Source organism: Sinocyclocheilus rhinocerous, unplaced genomic scaffold (assembly GCF_001515625.1).
Source record: "Sinocyclocheilus rhinocerous isolate Xijiao unplaced genomic scaffold, SAMN03320098_v1.1 scaffold287, whole genome shotgun sequence".
Classification (NCBI taxonomy): domain Eukaryota; kingdom Metazoa; phylum Chordata; class Actinopteri; order Cypriniformes; family Cyprinidae; genus Sinocyclocheilus; species Sinocyclocheilus rhinocerous.
Window position 1 is genome coordinate 1,025,090 of NW_015633524.1, and position 21,074 is coordinate 1,046,163.

The following is a 21,074-nucleotide window of genomic DNA, read 5'->3' on the forward strand; positions in this document are numbered from 1 at the left end:
CTCAAACAGACACTTCTCCACAGAGGAATAAAGCTGACATACCACAATGTCAATACCACAGATCAAATCGTATATACAGTACATTTATTGAAGCAATATATCCAGTGATGCAGGACTCTGTATTGACAGTGTGTAGAATTTTACACTAGAAATAAATTATATTTTTGTGGCCTTTATAAAAAGCTGATTTAAAAGTGAAGCGTGTAATTACTGGACCACTAGCTACACCAAACTGAATTTAAAAAATAATGACAAAAGAATTGGTCCTTTCCTGTTTTCCATTGGTTGGCCAAATGGGTAGCCCCGCTTCCAAACTCACCCCATTGGTTGAGCCCAATAAGGCTGTTCAAACACACTGCAATTCCATTTGATGCCACTAGTGGTGCAAAATTATACATCTTTTTTACAGTAAATAAAATACAAATATTTATACAACGTTGTTTGTTGATGTTATCAGTGTAGTGAGAACTTCAGGCTTTGACTTTTTATGACTATGTAATAGTGTCAAAGCTCACCGTGTTTGCATGAGTGGATTTTAGGTTAGCAAGTTAACAATGTTTTTTTATACAGAGACGAGGAAACTCTTCATGCCAGGCTACAATATATTCTCACCACATGGTATGAGGAAGCTGGCAACAGCATTAGACGGTAACCAATGTGCTTTTCAACGCTTGATGAAAAATGTAACAAATGCCTTCACAATATTCCTATTGAGCAGCATAAGGGCTTGCAAAGACTGAAAAAGAAAAAAATGAATAACTTAAACACCATTTCCTCAAGGGAGCATTCCAGGGATTCATAAACAACAGTATTAACTGTATAATACTTGGTCCAGCATTAATATTATACTGTTTGTAAATTGTACGTCAAGGTTACATTCCTGCGAGAATTCTTACCGAGCCGTGATCTTATTAGTATCGTATTAGGCTGTATCCTGGTTCTGCTGCGGTTGAGTATAAAGGATCATCTGAGGATGATAGATGCAACAAGAAATGGGAATTAAATAAGCATACAGAAGAGAACGTATAAACTCATTGCTATATGCATATAATATTTTCATACTTTCTGCAGTTGGTGGTGGAGGTGCTGCAGCTCTCCTGAAATAAAACACAGCAAGACGTAAGATAATATTAAAGCTGATGGTCATATTTACATAAGGAATAAAATAAACTAATCGGTAATTGGTAAATTTGCCATCTGTGAGGCGTGAGGGCTCACCTGCCAGCTGTGGGAAGTGACCGAGTGGGAGCTGATCTCTGATTATTGTAGAAGTTCTCATATGGAACAGATGCTGAGAAAAGATCAAATTAATAAACATTACAGGAAAGTTCGACCAAACATAAAATGTCATCAAACTCATATTTGAGTGGAACTCAAAGAGAAAGTTCACGGTCACGTTCTTTTCTTTACAACAGACCGTCAAGCTCTGATAAGGACAAAGGCTGCATAAAGGCAGGGTTATTATAGTTAACTAAAAGTAAAACTGAAACTAAAATTAAAATCATTGAAAAAAATCACTTAAAATAAAACTTTAACTGAAACAGAATAAAATACAAAAACTTTATTTCAGCTACATTTCTCATTTTTAATTTAGTTTAACTTGATGTAGTAAAATACTTAAAAATGGGATAAAATGAAATATATATATATATATATATACATAAATAAACTACTAAAAATGACTAAAACTTTCAAGATAAAATGAAAATGGAAAATATGAAAATTAAAACTGATTAAAAGTATTATTATTATTAAAAGTATTATTACAAACTATAATAGTACCTCAATGCTAAAATAACACTGCATAAAAGTAAACCATATGAACCCTCAGAAGATATATGATATATGAGACCCGAACCCAACGTGCATAAATTAATTTTTTTAAAGAAAAACCCGACTCGAGACAGACCCGATGAAATTGAATTTCGAACCCGACTGGACCCAAATGTAAACAGCATTGACTTGTGTACAGCCTGCAGCCCCGCAGTCAATCAGGAAAAATCCCGGTGTCCTGCTGACCGATTTGTCCGCTTCTCCATTACTTTGATTTATTTAACATTTATTCAATTTATTATTAGGCAACTTTATATTAGTGCCTGCCTGATGGATACAAGTTATTGAGCTTGGTATAAGTATAAGAGTAAATAATGTAAGTAATATATTATGTAAGTAATATAAAGTAAAGTATAAGAGCTTGGCTTTCAATTGTGACCAGTGGACTTGAAAAATAAACGTGATAGTTTGATAAAAAATAAATCAATAGCCTAATAATTGATGGATTCGATAGTGTTGTCTGCAACCTGATCTCCGGCGAAAGGCTTCTGCACACAAAAAAGAAAAGCCCAATATGAACAGGCAGCATAATGAAGCGAGTGGATTTTCCTGATGGATCTCATATATCTATAAGATGATTTCTGTGTGCGAGGTTACAAATATGCTCCTTTTCTATGTGCGTTTCTCACTTAACGCGAAAGTGAAAATAGCCTACGCATTCGGGATAGTTTAAAAGAATTTGGGTCTAATCGGGTCCGAAAAAGCATGTTTATTTTAAATTACCCGAGGCCGCTAATACCGAACCTGACCCGTGTCCGAGGTACTCGCCTAAGTTTTGGACCCGAACCCGCTCGGACAATGGACAAAGTAATTTGGACTAATTTTATGGTGCTTTTATGATGCTTTTTTCATTTCAGAAAAAAACCAGAACATTTTTCATAATGAGGGTGAGTAAATAAACTGAATTTTAATTTCTATTCAGATTAGAGCTAAAAAGTTCACATAACAAAATACACAGTAAATGTGTGTTCACATTAGTGAAACTTGTGCAAAATTTTGCACAGTAAAGATCCATTCTCAGTAGTACTGCAATGTATGAAGCACAGCTCACAAAAAGTCACTTTCAAACTTTCTGCTGGTCAACACTGTTGATTCGTGTCACCAACTTGATATGAAATCTGCGCTGGGAAATCTTACACCCTCATACAAACTTAGCTGCATGGATTCCATTTGAAATGACTGGATGTCGCCCGTGAGCGTGACACCAAACCTTAATGTGTTGTTGTGAAACCCTGCTGCTGCACCAGTACCTGGTGGTTTGTCTCCAGTTCTTCTGAGGTTGATAAAATGCTCAATGTCTTCTTGAATGTTACATTGCTCCAGTGACTTCCTCACTTCCTCAAGGAGCTGCGTAACACAGATACACATGGTGAGGCGAGTTCCACATGTGGGTCTTACCTGATGCCGCACAGTCAGGTTACCTCATCGCTGGTGACACACTGCTGGGAGAGATGGTTGAGATGGGTCCACACAACGTTTCTCAGGGTTCTGATCCTCTCCACTTCCTGTTTCTCAAAAAACTGTGGCAAACATGCACAAGAGATGTCAAAGTAGAAAAAATGTCTTTCCTCATTCAGTACACCAGTCAGTCAATAATCACCAAATATAAAACAACTTGTTGAAGCATGTTTTAATTTAGGCATTTTATGTGTAATTCAATAGATTTGTTTGACCTTTAATGGTTTTACAGTCAACACGAAATGCCATACAGTCACAACCCATTTTCAAGAGGTATGCAGGCTTCACATGACCTGACATGAGCACGTTTGATTTGTCATCGATGTGTTGTGAAAAGCGATCATCAGTGTTGGAGTGTGTGATGCAGGTTGGGGCGTAAAGCTCACCTCACAGGCTTTGACATGCTCGTTCAGCCACTCCTCTCTCATCTTCCCCAACAAGGACACATTCTGACTATATATCCTGTCTATTATGGAGTTGAACAAACAAAGACATTAAAATTAGAAATAGAAGAGTTGTGTTGCGTTTATGGCTGGGCAATACAGCTAAATAGTCACATCGCAATATTTCTTTTGATGACATTTAAATCATATCTTAATATTTTTTTTTTCAGTTTCACCATAATTTTAACAAAATATTTTTTTTTTACACTGTTTTACTAAATAAGCAAAAGATACTTAATAATGTGCATTTATATACACTAATATAACAACACATAGGCATATAAACTACATATATTTCTTTAAAACATTTTTTTTTTTCTGCTAACGATTCCACTTCTTTAATTTTTTTTTTTAATTTTACTTTTGAGGAAATGATTTTTTTGGGGAAAAAATAATTTCATACAAAAAAATTGTGTAAAATTATATAACTTTCATTACATAATTTTGATATTCTGATTTATTTTTAAGAAGCGACACAAATGCAGTCCAATAATTGGCCTTAAAATATATTAAACAATACCAATAATACTAAACAACCATATTTCATTCATTCATATGAAATACTTTTGACAAAACTGATAAAAGTGTGTCTTGTACTACACATATTGACATATGAACAACCGGTCCATAACTACACAAGCCTTAAGACTCATTCAATTGGGAATCAGACTACACTGATTCAGCAGTTTGTTGCTGATTTGCTAAAAAGAACCAACTCATAAGACTCAATTGTTCGGGAATCGGACAACACTGATTTAGAGGTAGAGGTATGCTGTCGATTCACTAAAAAGAACCAACTCATAAGTAGGGATGTAGCGATTCACTCAACTTATGATTCGATTCACGATTTTGATTTCACGATTCGATTTTCTCACAAATTTTTTTACAAAATGTTATTGAAGACAAAATATATAGTAAATGAAAAGGTGTCCTTTTAGTAGGCTATTGTTGCACGTTTCTTTGTGAAATTAAAATATAACAAAGCTAAATTGAAATTTTAAAACAAATCTCAAATCAATAAATAAGTTACACAAATAAAAGAAATCTCTTCATATAAACAAACGAAGGCTTTGTCTGTGCTCTTTCCATTTAAAATTAGAGGCAACCACTGCATTTTATTCATGATCTAAACAAAGATGCAGCATACATGCAGCATGAGGAGTTTTTAATCTAAATTAGACTGTATAATTTCGAAATCTGAAGCAAAAACAGAATGGTCTGACTTTAGTTTTGTGAAACTACTATACATAAAACATATGAACGAAACAGTTGACAAACTGAATGAGACGCAGATTCACTCTCTGACAGCAGGTGGCGCTTATGAACAGCAATGATACGGTGTTTCCTGGGTTACCGCTGTAAACAATGCAACGCTCTTACGAACACTACTTTAATATTAATATGCATCATTCAGAGCCAAGATGAAAAGAAAATGCCATCTAAACTTTTCTAAAGACAGTCAGTTCCCCTCAGTGATACGTTCATATAAACTCCTACCCCAATTGTATCGCGATTTGGTTAGCATCCCAACCACTGGTCTATAAATAGATCAGTGATCTCAACCGATTTGAATCGTTATGCTTTTGACTCACTAAAAAGAACCGACACATAAAACTCAATCATTTAGCAATCCGACTACCATGAAGTGGTATGTGTTTGATTTACTAAAAAGAACCAACTCATAAGACTCAATCATTCAAGAATCAGACTACACTAACGCAACACGTAAAAAGACAGTATAAGTCAATAATGTGTGAATAATCCATAATTATGTCCCCACTGGATGCAACAAATGCCTCGTTTATAATGGGTTTTAATGTTTTTGTCTCGTCGCTCCGGCTGGGACACGGCATCACAGTATGGTAAGGGGCGTAACATTTCCGTCACACGCTTGAGGTATTTGGCCAATCACAACGCACTGGACACGCACTCTTTGTAAAGGGATCACATCTTACAAGATTAGATATTTGTCAATGAGCTTAGGATCTGTTGAGCAGCAAATACTCAAGCATGGTCTTGTCAGTCATCTCTCCTTATTCTCGACCTGTGATCAGTCAAATCTGACTCCTGCAGCTCTTGTTGGATGCAGGGTTGCCAAGTCCGCGTTTTTTTCCACAGAATTGGGCTACTTTTAAACTGTTGCCATGGGTTGATTTTCCCAAGTGGGTTAAAGGTTTGAAATATTGCATAAATTACATTTGACTGAAATGCCTGTTTTAAAATATTTTGCATTCGAGTACAACCTGTGATAAAACTTTAATGGACTTTTTCATTAACTGTTCCCTCCTGGTGGAATGACCTGCCCAGCTCAATCCAAGAGTCCTTAATATTTTCAAGAAACTCTGAAAACTCTAACTCTAGCACTCTCTATTCTAATGCTACTTCTAATTTTATCTCCTTGTTTTTTTTTTATTATTAAAAAACTTGACCCTCTAACATTTGCACTCTCTATTTTATTTCTATTCTAACTACTTTTTTATTTATAAAGAAAGAAGAGCCTCTAACACTAGCATTCTCTATTCTTTCTACTTATTTTCTTTTTATTTATTATAAATAATGACCTTCTAACACAAGCATTATCTATTCTTTTTCTGTTCTATTGACTTGTTTTATTTTTATTTAAAAACGAGCCTACTTGTTTTCTTTTTATTTATTATAAAAACAAAATAAGCAAACAAACAAAACAAAAAAAACTTGTTACGTATACTGTTAGGCGAAGCCCCGCCCTTGTCCCCCACACATGAACCCCGCCCCGTACTGTCCTCTTTTTGAAAAACTAAAATATGATCACCCTAACATATTGCGTTGTAGATTTAGTAGCAGTTTGCAAAATGGCCAAATATCAGCTGATTAATTCACCTGATGAATATATAGGTCCATCATTCATTTGTCTTAATGCTCTTATATGTATACATTGTGTAATTAGCCTAATGGCAAGTTTGCAAAGAAACATATCCAGATTTTTATTTAAAAAAAACAGCATACACACATACAGTGGGTACGGAAAGTATTCAGACCCCCTTAAACAAAGAGTGAAAAATTTAAGGGGGTCTGAATACTTTCCGTACCCACTGTATATACAATATTCAATATTGCTTAGTTTTACCAACAGAATCCTCTCAGATATTCAATATATTGCCCAGCCCTGGTTAAAGTATATTATTATTATAAGTGAGTATATTATTAGTGCATTTGCTGATGTTCTTACCGGCTTCCTCTGCTGTCTGCTTGGCTTGCTGTGTTTTGGCATACAGCTTGAAGCATAAGAAAGTAACATTATTTATAACAGAATGTCTTTGTATGGTCATTCACATCTTACAAGCACATAATACAAACAGCTAAATGGCTCTTCTCTCTTTTTAGCTGTTCTCTAAAAACAGTACTGTCTCTCAAGAGATGAAGACTGATAGTTGACTCGCTACAAAAGTTTTATAGCCTTTCAACAGCTCCAGAGTCTTGTCCTCAGGGGATTACAAATACTTCCAACACTGCTGCCATGTTTTATAATGATTCACAGCGCTGTACATCCCCCGGCAGTCATCTTTACCCATTCGTGGCCTTCATGGTTTGTTTTGCATGCTGCTTTGCTGTACTAACTCATTTGCCTCCTCTCAAGAGATGCAGCTCTATGGAATTTAGGCCTGAATTGATCTCGGCTTTTCTCTCCACTTATAAAAGGAAGTGTTCTAGGTAAACATTATTTTCTATAATGTCTAACACACAAAACAGATCTGAATTGCCTGAAGGACATATGAGTGCTTGCAAGGCAGTGAAAGAATAGTGTTACAGTTTTGGGTAAGCATTATATTTTCAAAGGATTGTTCACTGAAGAATGAAAATTTTGTCATAATTTACTCACCCTCAAGTTGTTCCAAACCTGTATGAGTTTCTGTCTTCTGCTGAACACAAAAGAAGATATTTTGAAGAATGTTGGTAACCAAACGGTTGACTTCCATAGTTTGGAACAACTTGAAGATGAGTGAATAATGACATAAATTTTAATTTTTGGGTGAACTATCCCATCTGTCATTTTGTTTGTATTCATTATATAAAATGGTAAAACAGATGCAAGAAAGGAATACGAATCAGAATTTATATGCAAATATCACAATGATGTCATCACTGTCCGTTACATTTTGATTCTTCCATATCATTCTAGAATGCTTGATTCTGATTGGCTGGAATGTGTGCTTTATTGTGCAGGTAGTTCCAGTCAGGTTTAATCACCATTCTAAATTAATGTTCTGGCTACAACATAACAAATTATCAAAAGTCAAGTCACCTTTTATTATCTACCAAAAGCAGTCACTGTTTCTTTTTTCCTGTTTTCACACTCGCCCCCACACACTTGAACATACAGATCTTGTCAGCACTGCCCTGCAACATTAGCAATTAATTTCCCTACCAAAAAAGGTCAACATTTGTCGCAGAGCTACATGAAATTTTCTTTCTTTCATGTAGCTCTGCGACACTCTACAATGACATTTTGGACACTGCTCTACCCCCAATATTCTTATATCAGTACCTCAGGACTACTTAAAACTCTTAACACTGCCTACCCTTATTGTATCTGTTACTGCCACTTATTTGTATTTAATGCTCTGTCTGTGTTATTGTTCTGCCTATGGTCACTGAAGTCACTCAATATCTCAGTGCCCTCCACGTACGTCTATATCTGTATTTTTTTTTTTTTGTATGGTCCTGTTATTGTCACTGTATGTCTGAGCCTCGTCACAAGCATTTCAATGCCCAGTTTTCCCCAGTGTTAACTATGCAAATGATAAATAAATGCCTCTTGACACTTGACTCTTTCCTAGTAGCAAGGTGTTAGCACTATTTATTTGTTGAAGTAGTTGAACACAGATTTACCATTAGTAGAACACTGCTGAGCACAAACTCAGGTAATTCACACATGCTTAATCTGTTTCTCTCTCACACATACACAAAGCAATGGCTTAAAGGGATAGTTCACTAAAAAAAATCTTTCATTTACTCACCCTCTGTACGAGTTTCTTCAATCTGCTGAAAGCAAAAGAAGATATTTTGAAGAATGTTGGTAACCAAATAGTTGACAGTAGCCACTGACTTCCATAGTATCTTTTTTCCATACTTTGGAACTGCTTGGTGACCAACATTCTTCAAAATATCTTCTTTTGTGCTTGACAGAAGAAAGAAACTCATACAGGTTTGGAACAACTTGAGGGTGTGCGTAAATTATGACGGAATTTTCATTTTCTTGTGAACTATTCCTTACAAGAGTGTTTAATGTCTCCAGGTGTAAAAACTGTGGTAGTCTATGGATGTTAAATGTTTTAAATGCACTTTGTGTCAGGCAGTACTATTCGTGGACTGACATTTCATCAATCTATGTGACTGGGAAATTTTTAAACTGTAATCTTAAAGATCTTAAAAAGTATGAAACTTACAAAATGTATGCATGTTAGTTGCTTTAGTCTGAATTTCTCATAGAAGTTTAATATTTAACAGTTCAGCTTTTGGAACATCAATAGAGATATCAGAAGAACATCAATACAGAGATACCAGAAGAACGTCAATACAGAGATACCTTGCTAACAACACTGTAAAAAGTGCAGATAAAAGCAAAATGCAGGAAGACCAGAAAAGAGAAGAGGCTTCTATATATGCACTAAAATGTAAGTGAAAGCAAGATTCTTGCAGTGGTCATATAGGACAGAAAAAACAGATGCACTGTCACAGTTTTACTTGCGTACCTTTTCTTGCTGCTTGGAACTGCTAGTGGTGGCGTTTCTGTTCATGTTCTGTTCTGCTTCCTCTTTATCTCGACACTTTTGCTCATAAGTCTTCTTCGCCTTAAAAAAAACATCCGCTGGCATTTAAAGTGTGACCAATACAACTTATGTCTAAATTTAACTATAATCTATATTCTTTGTAAGCTATAATGTGCCATCTTTATTATACTGAAAATAGAATCACACTACCACAGTACTACACTGCAAACCAAAAGTGCACACATTTCACTGAACATTTCTCATGATATCAAAAACACTGTAATCTTAAGATTAGGGCAGAAAAATATAATTATAATTCATTCATAGGTATTAATCTCCTTCTGATATTTAATCACATTTATTTAAATGGATGAGCAGATAGTAAGGAAAAAGCAACCAAGCGTCCAACTCCGTAAAAACATTTTGGTCACAACTTCAATTTGTATGATTTCACCATTTTGATGACTTTACTATTATTCTAAATATGGGGAAATTTAATATTATTAAAAAAAAAACACATTTATGTCAAATAAATGGTTTGTTTATTTCTAGGAAAGCGTTGTATGCAACATCACATGTGGTACTACAAAGTTTCAGTTCTTAACTAGTAAATACTGATGCATCATATGACACCTTGATGCTAATAAACTTAAGGGAAACAGTTTATTTACCAACCTGAATTCACCACTTTCAAGAACGCTTCATTTAAGCTTGAATGAGAAGCTGTCTTTTTAATGAACAAAGCCATTCAGCACAGATCACTTCCCATTTTGTGCAGCTAAAATCAGGTGCACTTATTCACTTCCCTCCTGCCACTGAATCAGAACATACTTCCCATAAAGGAAATAAGGTACCATAGAAAAGAGGGCACCTATTATAGCAACAGCACTGACAACAATATACAAACTGAGACCACTTTGCTCTCTCTTTCATACTTACCTCAGCCGTTTTCTTATATTGAGCGGCCTTCTGCTTATGAAGAGTATCCATATGCTGTTCTACCTGAAAAAAAGCACAACTTTTCAATTCATATCTTCAATTTAACACCATTATGTACTGTAGAAAATGAAGTGTAATTTTTCCCTTGTTAAAATACTTTCTTCTATACTTCTATAACAAGTCATTTGCAGGTTGAGTCACCTGAAAAGTGTAAACACACTCTCTCACACTATCAAAACATTGTGCTATTTGTTTTGAGAATTCCGACCATCCAGCATAGCAACACAGGCTCAACCAATGGTGTGAGTTCGGGGCGGAGCTACCTGTTTATTTGACCAATAGCAGACGAGGTGAGTCCCCTACCCCCCCCACACACACACACACAAAAAAGCTACTGAATATATTGCTAATATTTAATTCTACTACAGTAGATGATTTACCAGTGCAGATTTCCTTTGAGGCTCTTTGAAAATATTCTTCCCTGTCAGTTATTTTTGATGTCACAGCTTAGGATAGTCAAAATAGTGCAGTGTTTGAGACAGTACGTGATTTTGTGGTGCCATCAGTGTTGTCATTTCCTTGCAATTGGTTGCATTTACGCCTCAGATTATTGGGTAAATACGCAACTGCGTCCAGAACTGAAAACCCATGAGCAAAGATGGGAGATTTCAAATCACATACTTCCAAGAGGTCCTGCATCAGCTGAGCAACTACCAATGAGATGAATGGGAATGCTAACTATCTCCAGGTATGAAAAGTTTGAAAAATCTTTCCATTTGGGGACAATGTTAATGCAGAAAGACACACTTCAAATTTAATCAGTAAATAATAAAGTATTAAATGCTGTTTGTACACCTTACCTTCTTCCGGGCCTCTTTCTGTTTCTCTCTGAAGTCTTCTAATTTCTTTGCTTCCTCCCTCATGGTTTGGGCCAAATGCAGATGGGACAAACTGACATTTTCTGTTTCTAAACACACATTTTAAACATAAAGGAGGGTAACAGAACATTAAACTGCAATCATGAAGTTTGCAGACAGCATTTACTTACGTAATTTGAAAACGTCAAGCGATCGTTTCAGGGTGCTAAAAACAGAAAAAGAAACGTTGATGAGTAACTAATGTCCATTTTGCGCAATAAAACAATTGTAAAATTGCTGACATCAGTCACTGGTATAGGACTCAGTTAAACTTTTTTTTCCTCACCCCATAGTAAGAGGAAAGGCACTAACCACAAACCATCTACATGTGACCAACCCAGACACTGTTTAGGTTTGTACTTTGAAATGATCGAATACAGTATATCAGTACCACGCTGTTCAACCAGAACATCCAACCAGAAAAGCACAATAACTTGTCATATTCACTCAAGAACCCTCTGGCTAAACAAATCAAAGAATTTAACCTCTATAAAGAACACCAATAATAAGTGATGCTTGCTCAAGGTGTTGTGAGCAGTTCTACGGCCTTGCTATACATTTGCTAATGAGTTTTTAAAACACGGTCATTGTGGCTGCTTGGTTATTGTTTACTGGCTCAGCCTAAAACTGTCAAACTCTAAAGTCTCTCTGATATGGCTCAGGTTCCTCCTTTTATTCTGATTGCTTAAAATATTAATGGCACACCTCTCAATTAGAACCACACAATTTGATGTCCTTAGTTTGGTTTACTGCTAATGAACCCAAAAAATAATAAAGTACTTTTACAATCCATTCAAGAAATTGCACTTTGTAAAAGTATAACCGTAACATTAACTGTAATAACTGAAATTATACATCGGTACTTACTTCATTTCACTGTGTCCACACACTTTCTTGGACAAACCCAGCAGCTCCTTGGCATATTTTTCTTCTATCGCAGCTCTGAAAATAAGTGTGTTTTTATATTTTAGATCAATGTTTTTTACATAATGACATATTGAGTTAATCTGTTGGTTTGCTTGCCTGAAATGTATTTGTTATTAAATTATCAAGTAATTTTATACGGCCTGAATATTGAGAGTTAGTTTCACACTTTCTATATTGAGGAAATATTTCCACACATTTTTGGTGTTTTCTCCATCCCAGCTTAATGAGTTTCTTTCTTCTGTTGAACACAAAAGATGATATTTAGAGGAATGTTGGAAACCAAACAGTTTCTGGTCCCCATTGATTTCTATTGCATTTTTTTCTTTCATATTGAAATCAATAGGGATCAGCAACTGTTTGGTTTCCAACATTCTTCAGAATATTTTCTGTTCGACAGAAGAAAGAAACTCAAACAGGTTTGGAACAACTTAAGGGTGAGTAAATAATGACAGAAGTTTAATTTTTGGGTAAACTATCCCTTTAAGAAAATGCAATGGCCCATTTTAATTTCATGTTGACTAACTTACAGTATTTGTTTCTGTAACTCTTTCATTTAACACAGTGGCCCATTGGAAAAATTATAACTGTAAATCATTTTCACATCAACAACAGGAAATCTTGCAACAATGCTCGTCATGAGGTATTTTCCACCTTTTTTTAAAGACTTCGGTTACTGTAACATTCCTTCAGTTATATGTGAATGCACTATGGAGGGTTTACCCGAATGTATAACTGTGAGAACATCAAGAGTTTGAGGTAAATGTGTGTGTAATGACTGTGACTTCTCACCTGGCCTTCATGAAATCCTCGATTTCTTTGCACGTCCTCTTGCCGTCATTCAAGTGCTGGATGATGCTGTCATATCCAGCTGTGCTGATGATTTCAGTGTTCTGATATCACAATTGAAGAATAACAAAATATATATATATACAAAACACATAGGCAAATGTTTTATCAAGTAACTTCACAAAAATCACACCGATTATTCATAATCTGAAAGCACAAGCTAGGAATCCACAAAGTGCCACATGTATCACCAATTCCTCACTGTATACATGAAGGCTATAGGCTTCAGAAACATTGTGGTTTGGACTGTTGACTATCATTACCCATGAGAGCTCAGTCTCTGTAATTTATAAGTCTGAGGGGCAGACATAGCATCATACCCAAAGCCACAGTCAACATGAAATATCTCCCAAAATAAAAGCTAAGAAAACAAAACTAAATTGCACCTTATTGCCTGCTTTGCCTAATAAGGTCTCAGAGTTCTCAGGCTGGCATGGCCAATAGTCAAATAGCATGCAGACACAATTCAGCATGAGACAGCACATTGAGATACGCTTCTTCTTTTTTTATTAACAATATATTATTTTATAAGAATTAACTATTTGGGTTGTTTAATGGACGACAAAGCTACACATTATGTGTTGACCACACTTCCCTTAAGGAAAATCAGCCCTGTTTCGATATGTGACAGGCGAGCTCAAAATAAAAGGTTTAACTATTTGTTTAACTTGCATCAAATCAGAGAAAGTTGGTTATAATTTATTATTATACAAATAAACAGTATGTCCACTATATTTTTCACTAAGAATTGACTGTATGCCCCCCAAAATACGAAAACCTTACCCAAAAATTATCCTTGAAATGCAGTTCTCTCATTGCGTCGGCTGCTGTTTGCTCACTCAGAAAGTGACTGTGAAGTTCCGTATCAGGCTGTAATAATGCTGTGACTGATTTTACACAGACGTGATGGTCTGCTGCACATCGAGCTTAAAAATAACACGCCTCAGGGTCCTAAATGCGCATCTTTCACGCCTGTCCAGAGAGCGAAAGTGGCTGTGGAACAGAAAACGGACCCGCAAACTGTAGTGGACTATTCCACCACCTAGTGACTGAACTGTGAAGTTGCAGTTCTTATGAAGTTGTAAAATAAACCTGGCCGTCCTTAGAGCGGTGCAACCGGTGCTATAATATAATATAATATAATATAATATACTTTTTCGTGCAACATTGAGGATTTGCTATTCATCCTTCAGTCTACTTGCAAGGTGAAGCACAAGAATTTATCATCAATGTTAGTGCTGCAAAGAGAGCGGATCTTCCATGCAATGTTTTAATGCAAATATACCAACTTGATTTTTTTTATACGGCCAACTTTTTAAGAACCGATTTAAAACTGGCTAGTGAAGGAGCAGACCTCACATTTAAAGGCAAGAGAAGCTGATTACATGACCTGAGTGCTCATTGAAAGTGAAAGTGAAGTGTGGCCAAGTATGGTGTCCCATACTTGGAATTTGAGCACTGTATTTAACCCATCCAAGTGCAGGCACACAGCAGTGAGTAGTGAACACACTCTACTCAGAGCAGCGGGGAGCCCGGGGAGCAAAGGGGCTATTGGGGGTTCGGTGCCTTGCTCAAGGGTATGAAAGGTGGAAGAGAGTGCAGTTCATTCACTCCCCCCACCCACAACTGCTGCTGGTGCTGAGACTCAAATCTGCAACCTTCGGGTTACAAGTCCGACTCTCTAAGCATTAGGCCATGACCGCGGCGGAGTGTGAGGAATTAAAAGATCAATTATGTATTTTGTTGCAGTACCAGATAAAGCTTTATACACAAAAACAGCAATTTTAAAAACAGAGAGCAATTACAGTTTGAGGCAGGTCACAATATTGGGGAATTACAGTAGTCCAGGCGTGATGTTATAAGAATGTGCATTACAATCTCCAAATTTCTCGGGGGCAGAACCTGTTTTAATTTCGCAATTGATCTCAGATGAAAGAAGCTGCCCTTTACCACAAAACTGATTTGTTTGTCAAGGTGTAGTGACATATCAAATGTAACCCCAAGATTTCTTACATGTGGTTAAAAACTAGCTGCAAGAGAACCCAAATTAAAATCAGAAGACCTGTTTGCATTTACTTTCATTTAATTGCAAAACAAGTACTAGTCATCCAACATTTAATCTCCTCATACGTAGCAGTCGCAAAAAAACAAATGATAACCATTATTGGTTTTTGCTGGAAGATAAAATTGTGTATTGTCAGCATAGCAGTGGTAGGATATCCTATATATCTTAAAAATGACACCCAAAGGAAGCATATAAAGTGAAAAAGAAAAGGAACTAAAATAGACCTTTGGTGCACACCGCATCATAAAGGAACCAACAAAGAAGAAAATTCCCCAGTGGTCACTGAGAAGGTTCTGTCTTTAAGATAAGAGGCCAGCCACTGCAGGGTAACCCCCTGAATATCTACCACCTTTTCCGGACAATTTAGCAGAATACTATGATCGGTTGTATCGAATGCAGCACTTAAATCACTGGCCTTCAAAAGTGCAGTTTGTGAACCACAGCATGTTTAAAAACTAGAAGGTACAACTCCATTTGAACTGTTAATAATAACTGTTACAGCTGGGCTCAAAGTTTCAAAAACTTCCTTGAAAAGACAAGTTGACATAATACCAGACTCACAGCTGGAACATTAAAGATTCACAATCTGAACAATTTGATGCTGGTTGACGCAAGTCAGAGCCAGTCTGCAGATATGAGTTGAGAGATTTCATAGGAAATTGCATAGTGTATGATGGTCACAAACTCCGATGACTCAGGATGGTTCAGACTCTGATTCCATCCAGTCAGACTTGTTTGACATTTTGAGCCAATTTTAGAACACGTTTTCATTTGGCACACATTTTCTAGAAACAAGGCAAACGTTTCTGCAGGAGTTTGTTGTGATCGGAAAACTTTAAAGTCTGGTAGTGTTTGATCCTCAGTTGTTTAGTGTATGATGACCAGTGTTTTCTCTGTGACTGTTTAAAAAGTTGGTAAGTGTATGATGCCTAGCGTTTTAAAATGTCTTCAGATTTTCACAAAGTTGAGAAGTCATGTAGCATTCATGAAGTGTATTCCAGCCTTTAGCTTTAGAAACAATATCAGCTAGCTGAGCAGAGGAAATTAAGCAATTCATTAAGACTTACTACAATGGGGGGTGGTGTATATTAACAATTTATAATTAATTACATAATTAACATAATAGTATAATCAAATAAGACATAATACTACATGAACTAGGGTTATGATTAGTAGTTAACACTTAATGCATTTCTTTTGGAATGTTACGTTTAAACCAAAATAACCAATAGATGGCTGCAGTGATCCACATATTTTGCTCACTATAGCCTAGTGGTTCTAAACCAGGGACCTTAAAATAAATTCAAATTATTTAAATTAAGTTATATTAAAATAATCACATTTATAACAATCTAAATAAAAATAACCTAACCTGCTCTAACGGACATAGCTGTCAAAAAAATTAATAAATAAAAATAAAATACAGCCTATACATATAGCAGCATGTTGATTTGCTGCTCAAGAAACATTTCTGATTATTATCACTGTTGAAAACACTGATAATTTTTTTTTTAGAATTCTCTTGATGAATAGAAAGTTCAAAAGAACATTGTTTAAAACAGAATTTTTAAAAAATCATTATAAATGTTTTTTTTTTGCCATCACTTTTGATAAATTTAATGCATCCTTACGGAATTTAATAAAAAAAAAAAACACTTACGAACAGTACAGTATCTGTTCTCAATACTTTATCAGCTTTTTTGTACCTTTATAGTTGTTTGCGAGAAACTTGTAAATCAAAATAAAACAGCCTTTGTTTTGTCTATCACCTTTATTCAAAATTAAGGGCACAAACTCACACCGTCTCTCTAGCCAACCCCTTTGAAAACCCCAACCATGAAAATTTCAAATATAAAAAGACATACAATGAACAACTACTTCAATAAAACCTAACCTAAAATTTACATACAAAGTGTCCTGGTCACCACATTGGCTTTGCGAAGCATGCCGCTCTACAAAGGCAAAAACAAAGCAATTATACATTTGTCAAATTTATGACAGGTCTCTTAGACCGTGATCTGTCCCTTGGCTGATTTAGAGAAGGTGTAGATACTGTGTTTGGGCATTGGAGGGCAACATAAGCAGAACTGCAGAGCAAGAATCCGTTTTAAAAAAGCATCCAGGTTGCCAGTTAACTGCAGGCAGATCTTATATTCTCCTTACAGCATCGTCAATCTCACTTATCTGCTCTTTTAGTTGGTTCCACTGCTCTGGGTTCAGTGAAATACCTGTAATAAGCACATCAAACAGAAATAAAAAACTCGGCTCACTTATATACAAAAGTAGTTTTTTATTTTTATTTTGAGCATTAGAGTTGGTAAGTTCAATTCAATCCAAATTAATTATTTGTTCACATCACTCAATTTTAATTAAACAGAATGCTTTAGTACACAAATGTGTGTATGAAAATATGTTTATTGCAAGGTATTGCTATATTGGTGCATGTGAAAATGATTCACAATTATTTTCTCCTTGCATTCAACTGGTGAGAAACAGTATACAAATATGGCTAATTTGTTAGTTTCTTTTGCTTCTTGCATTTTGAAACTGTTTTGCAATTGTGCAATGGCCTTTTGGTCAAAACAAATCTTTTAATCAATTTATGAGAAAATATACATAATATCAAGATACTGATTATTTATATAGGCTACATTTAGAATTTTATTGTGTGTGTGTGTGTGTGTGTGTATGTATGTATGTGTGTGTGTGTGTGTATTCCCCTGTAGAGTACAGGAAAGCACATATAGGCATAATCCATGTAACCCAATGTTTTAAGAATAAACATGTTCAAAATAATATTATAATTGAATGTTTAATATTACCAAAACGCCTAGTTAATTGTGTGTGTGCTTGTATATTTGTGTAGTGCATTTCACAATTTAGTTAGTTTTTCTGGCTTAGTTCCTCTTAGATGTGGATTTTTAAAATTCATACCCCCATAAAGCAGCCCTCTCTAATTTTAAATACAGGTTACACTTTATTTCAAGGTGTCATTGTTACACTGTAATTATACATTTAAATACTGAGCAATATTATTCAACTACATGTACTTGCTATATGGTTAGGATTAGGGTTCGGTTTGGGGTTACTTGCATGTAATTATGCATAATTTATTGCTATTATAATAGCAAGTACATGCAACGTGTAACAAGGACACCTTAAAATAAAGTGTTTCCGAAATACATTTAAAATACGTAGCACAATCTCTACCAGGTGCCATTTCTACTGTCACATTTGAACCCACGAAGAGTAGCACCTACCTTTCCGGCCTGGTTTCATTTCACCTTCTTGGTCCATCCAGTATTCCCGGATATCAATCAGCACTTTTCCCTTGAAATCACGAACACTCACATACCTCATCTTTCCTATCTTAAAAAAAGAAAACAATACATATAATATAATATATAATTGTGTGAGCCTAATCTGCATTAAGTTAAGCTAAACATATACTTTTTTCATAGCAATCTTCACCTGGAACATATTGTCATTTTTACTGCTACTGCTTTTAGAGGCAGATGACCCTTTTGAGGTTTCTCCACTTTTTTGTTTCTTCGATGGCCTTTCTGGTGTTGCTTGCTTCTTTCTCTTGGCCTGAAATACAGAATGTCACATCAAACACAAAGCTAATAACACAGAAACTGTGAATTTTACATTAAAATGGTACTTCTAATGTTCTGGCAACACAAAACGGGTGGTTATTCTCAATAAATGTCCAAATTTGCAGATGTAAATACTCTTGGATGTGATGTGCTTTTCTTTCAATTGGATAAAAGTGTAATGTGAGGATATTAATTTCTATACCTTCGTATCAACTTCACTGTCAGAGTCACTGTCTGAGGAAGAAGACAACACTTCCTTTGACTTTGGCATTCTGAAAAGGACGACAATGCCATTTAAATGAAAAACCAAACCAAGCCAAAATACAATTGTGAAAAGCATACATGTAATTTACACTAATACATTTAGGACTATGTTGCTTAAAACTAATTTTGAAACAAACAAAAAATAAATATATATATATAATCTGCGTGCAGGTAACTAACAACTTCTTTATGGTTGCATCCTCGTGCTTTGCAGTGATGCTCTAGCATACAAGCGTTTGCGATAAAAAATGCATTTATTTTCCAAAGAAACAATGCTTTCACTTTAGCTTTTTTAACGTTTTGCATATATTAAACAAAAGAATCAATGGCGTCGCTCGTTTATAACTAACGTTACTAACAAGGCCGCGAACGTATGAACGCGCAGCAAGATGGCCATTTGCCAACAGTTCCTTTGAATGAAGCAATCTGTTATTCCAACATGTCCGCTGACATTATAGTCGTGCTCGAATATTATAAACAGTTGGATGTATCAAATGACTTACGTGATATCTTAAAGTAAACGTAGGGTAGATAGAATTTAAACCGAAGCTCATTCGATGCGTGCGAACTTCCGTTTCAGCAAAACCTGTGCAGACTAGAGCGCGCGCTTATGGAAGCGCCCTTGAAGAACTGGATTATGGGAAGTGTAGTTTTGCTCATCTATTATCAGCGCTTAAATTAAACAGCTATTATGGAAGCTGTAATGAAGCAACATTCATTTTTAGGGCCCGAACAATGCAGTGCGAGGACCCTATTAGAATGAATCGCATTTTTGAGGGCCTAAACATGCTCGAAAACTCACAAAACTTTGCGCACACATCAGAACTGGCGAAAATGTACGTCTGATATGGGTTTTAGAAGTGGGTGTGGCAAAATGACTCGATAGCGCCACCTATAAAATTTAAACTAAGCGCCCCTCCTGCTATGTTTCACATACGTTTACGAAATTCGGCACACACGAATATTATAAACAGTTGGATGTATCAAATGACTTACGTGATATCTTAAAGTAAACGTAGGGTAGATAGAATTTAAACCGAAGCTCCTTCAATGCGTGCGAACTTCCGTTTCTGTTCACACACAATGTAACACACCAATAAATACCAACAAAAAAGTCTCCTGGTACAACATCCGATACCCAACAGGAAGTCAACTATTTTTAATTTCCTCTATGATTTTTCTGCAGTTTTTGCCATTTTCAGGCCTCCTACAGTTTTAATTGGATCATTTTCAAATTTGGTGAGTGTGATCATAAGGCCTTTGCGACGCTAAATTACGAAGATCTTGAGTTTTCGTGTCCCTGCGGCAGCCTGACATTAGGCTTGCTCGACATCATATTGCGCCGCAAAGATAGGCTGCCGCCTGACAAAAGCAATGCATCCTGGTTAGAAAATTTGTCCGACTTTGATCGGCGCTGCAGCCACCTTACGATCACATGTGCCATCAAAGTACCGTGAGAGCAACTCGAGACAGCCACCAAGGTCAGGCACTGCAGTTACTCAAAATCAGCTGCGAAAAGCCTTGATGACGACACACTTTATTCTCATCGGTCAGAATCTGTAATGACAAACACGACGTGTGTTGCGTGTTTATTGTAACAATTCAATTCCAAGAATGCTCACAAATCTGTGTTTTTATAACAGTAAAAGCTTTTTTACTGTAGTCGCACTGTTGTATTGGGTCACGTTTATCAAAAAACACTGATAAACACATATTTACCCCCACTTTATTGGTATTTTAATAGTATATGTTGAACGTTTGTGAACAGATGGCGCTGTATTAAGCAGTATATAAAAAGTGTTTCTGTTGCTCATAAAAACGTTTCTGAAACATCTGTGTATTTGACAAATATTGCATTTTATCAGTGGTGTAGTGGTGCCTGGAGAAGTGGGTATACTCTTAATTTATGTCCCCATTTTTTTAAGCGGACCAGCAAAGGATGAACGGCCTGTGTTATAAACAGTGACGTAAGACTAGTCTTGCATATTTAGTTCACCCCAAAATGGGCCAGTAGTATTTGCACATTTTCACTT

The 21,074-nt window shown here is 35.9% G+C and overlaps 2 protein-coding genes across 4 annotated transcripts; both read right to left on the reverse strand.

The window, feature by feature from the left end:
* Positions 1-120: 120 nt before the first annotated feature.
* On the reverse strand, positions 121-14,080 carry LOC107744171 (proline-serine-threonine phosphatase-interacting protein 2-like). The gene is made up of 15 exons (XM_016557680.1): positions 13,897-14,080; positions 13,057-13,157; positions 12,208-12,282; positions 11,472-11,506; positions 11,284-11,390; positions 10,424-10,486; positions 9,467-9,565; positions 6,943-6,988; positions 3,678-3,757; positions 3,255-3,353; positions 3,084-3,180; positions 1,219-1,291; positions 1,063-1,097; positions 897-967; positions 121-736 (listed from the first exon to the last, which is right to left on the reverse strand). Exons 1-14 carry the CDS (start codon positions 13,927-13,929, stop codon positions 912-914), a joined length of 999 nt encoding a protein of 332 aa, XP_016413166.1. The 5' UTR covers positions 13,930-14,080; the 3' UTR covers positions 121-736; positions 897-911.
* A 2,854-nt stretch (positions 14,081-16,934) lies between these two features.
* On the reverse strand, positions 16,935-20,543 carry sub1a (SUB1 regulator of transcription a). 3 transcript variants are annotated; one of them, XM_016557594.1, is made up of 5 exons: positions 20,494-20,543; positions 18,980-19,049; positions 18,650-18,769; positions 18,439-18,547; positions 16,935-17,406 (listed from the first exon to the last, which is right to left on the reverse strand). In XM_016557594.1, the coding sequence occupies exons 2-5, from the start codon at positions 19,046-19,048 to the stop codon at positions 17,327-17,329; spliced, it is 378 nt and encodes a 125-aa protein (XP_016413080.1). In that variant the 5' UTR covers position 19,049; positions 20,494-20,543; the 3' UTR covers positions 16,935-17,326. The 3 variants fall into 3 exon arrangements, with proteins under 3 accessions (XP_016413080.1, XP_016413079.1, XP_016413081.1); XM_016557593.1 differs by lacking the exon at positions 20,494-20,543 and adding an exon at positions 20,038-20,131; XM_016557595.1 differs by lacking the exon at positions 20,494-20,543 and adding an exon at positions 19,545-19,679.
* Between the last annotated feature and the right edge of the window lie 531 nt (positions 20,544-21,074).

Excerpts from the sequence above, each read along its gene's own strand:
- LOC107744171 (XM_016557680.1), bottom strand. The coding sequence starts at position 13,929 with ATGAGAGAACTGCATTTCAAGGATAATTTTTGG. Across the intron at positions 12,283-13,056 it reads GAGGATTTCATGAAGGCCAG|AGCTGCGATAGAAGAAAAAT; the intron begins GTGAGAAGTCAC and ends ACTTATTTTCAG. Across the intron at positions 11,507-12,207 it reads TGTGGACACAGTGAAATGAA|CACCCTGAAACGATCGCTTG; the intron begins GTAAGTACCGAT and ends TTCTGTTTTTAG.
- sub1a (XM_016557594.1), bottom strand. The coding sequence starts at position 19,048 with ATGCCAAAGTCAAAGGAAGTGTTGTCTTCTTCCTCAGACAGTGACTCT. Across the intron at positions 18,548-18,649 it reads AAAATGACAATATGTTCCAG|ATAGGAAAGATGAGGTATGT; the intron begins GTGAAGATTGCT and ends TCTTTTTTTAAG. Across the intron at positions 17,407-18,438 it reads AATGAAACCAGGCCGGAAAG|GTATTTCACTGAACCCAGAG; the intron begins GTAGGTGCTACT and ends TGCTTATTACAG.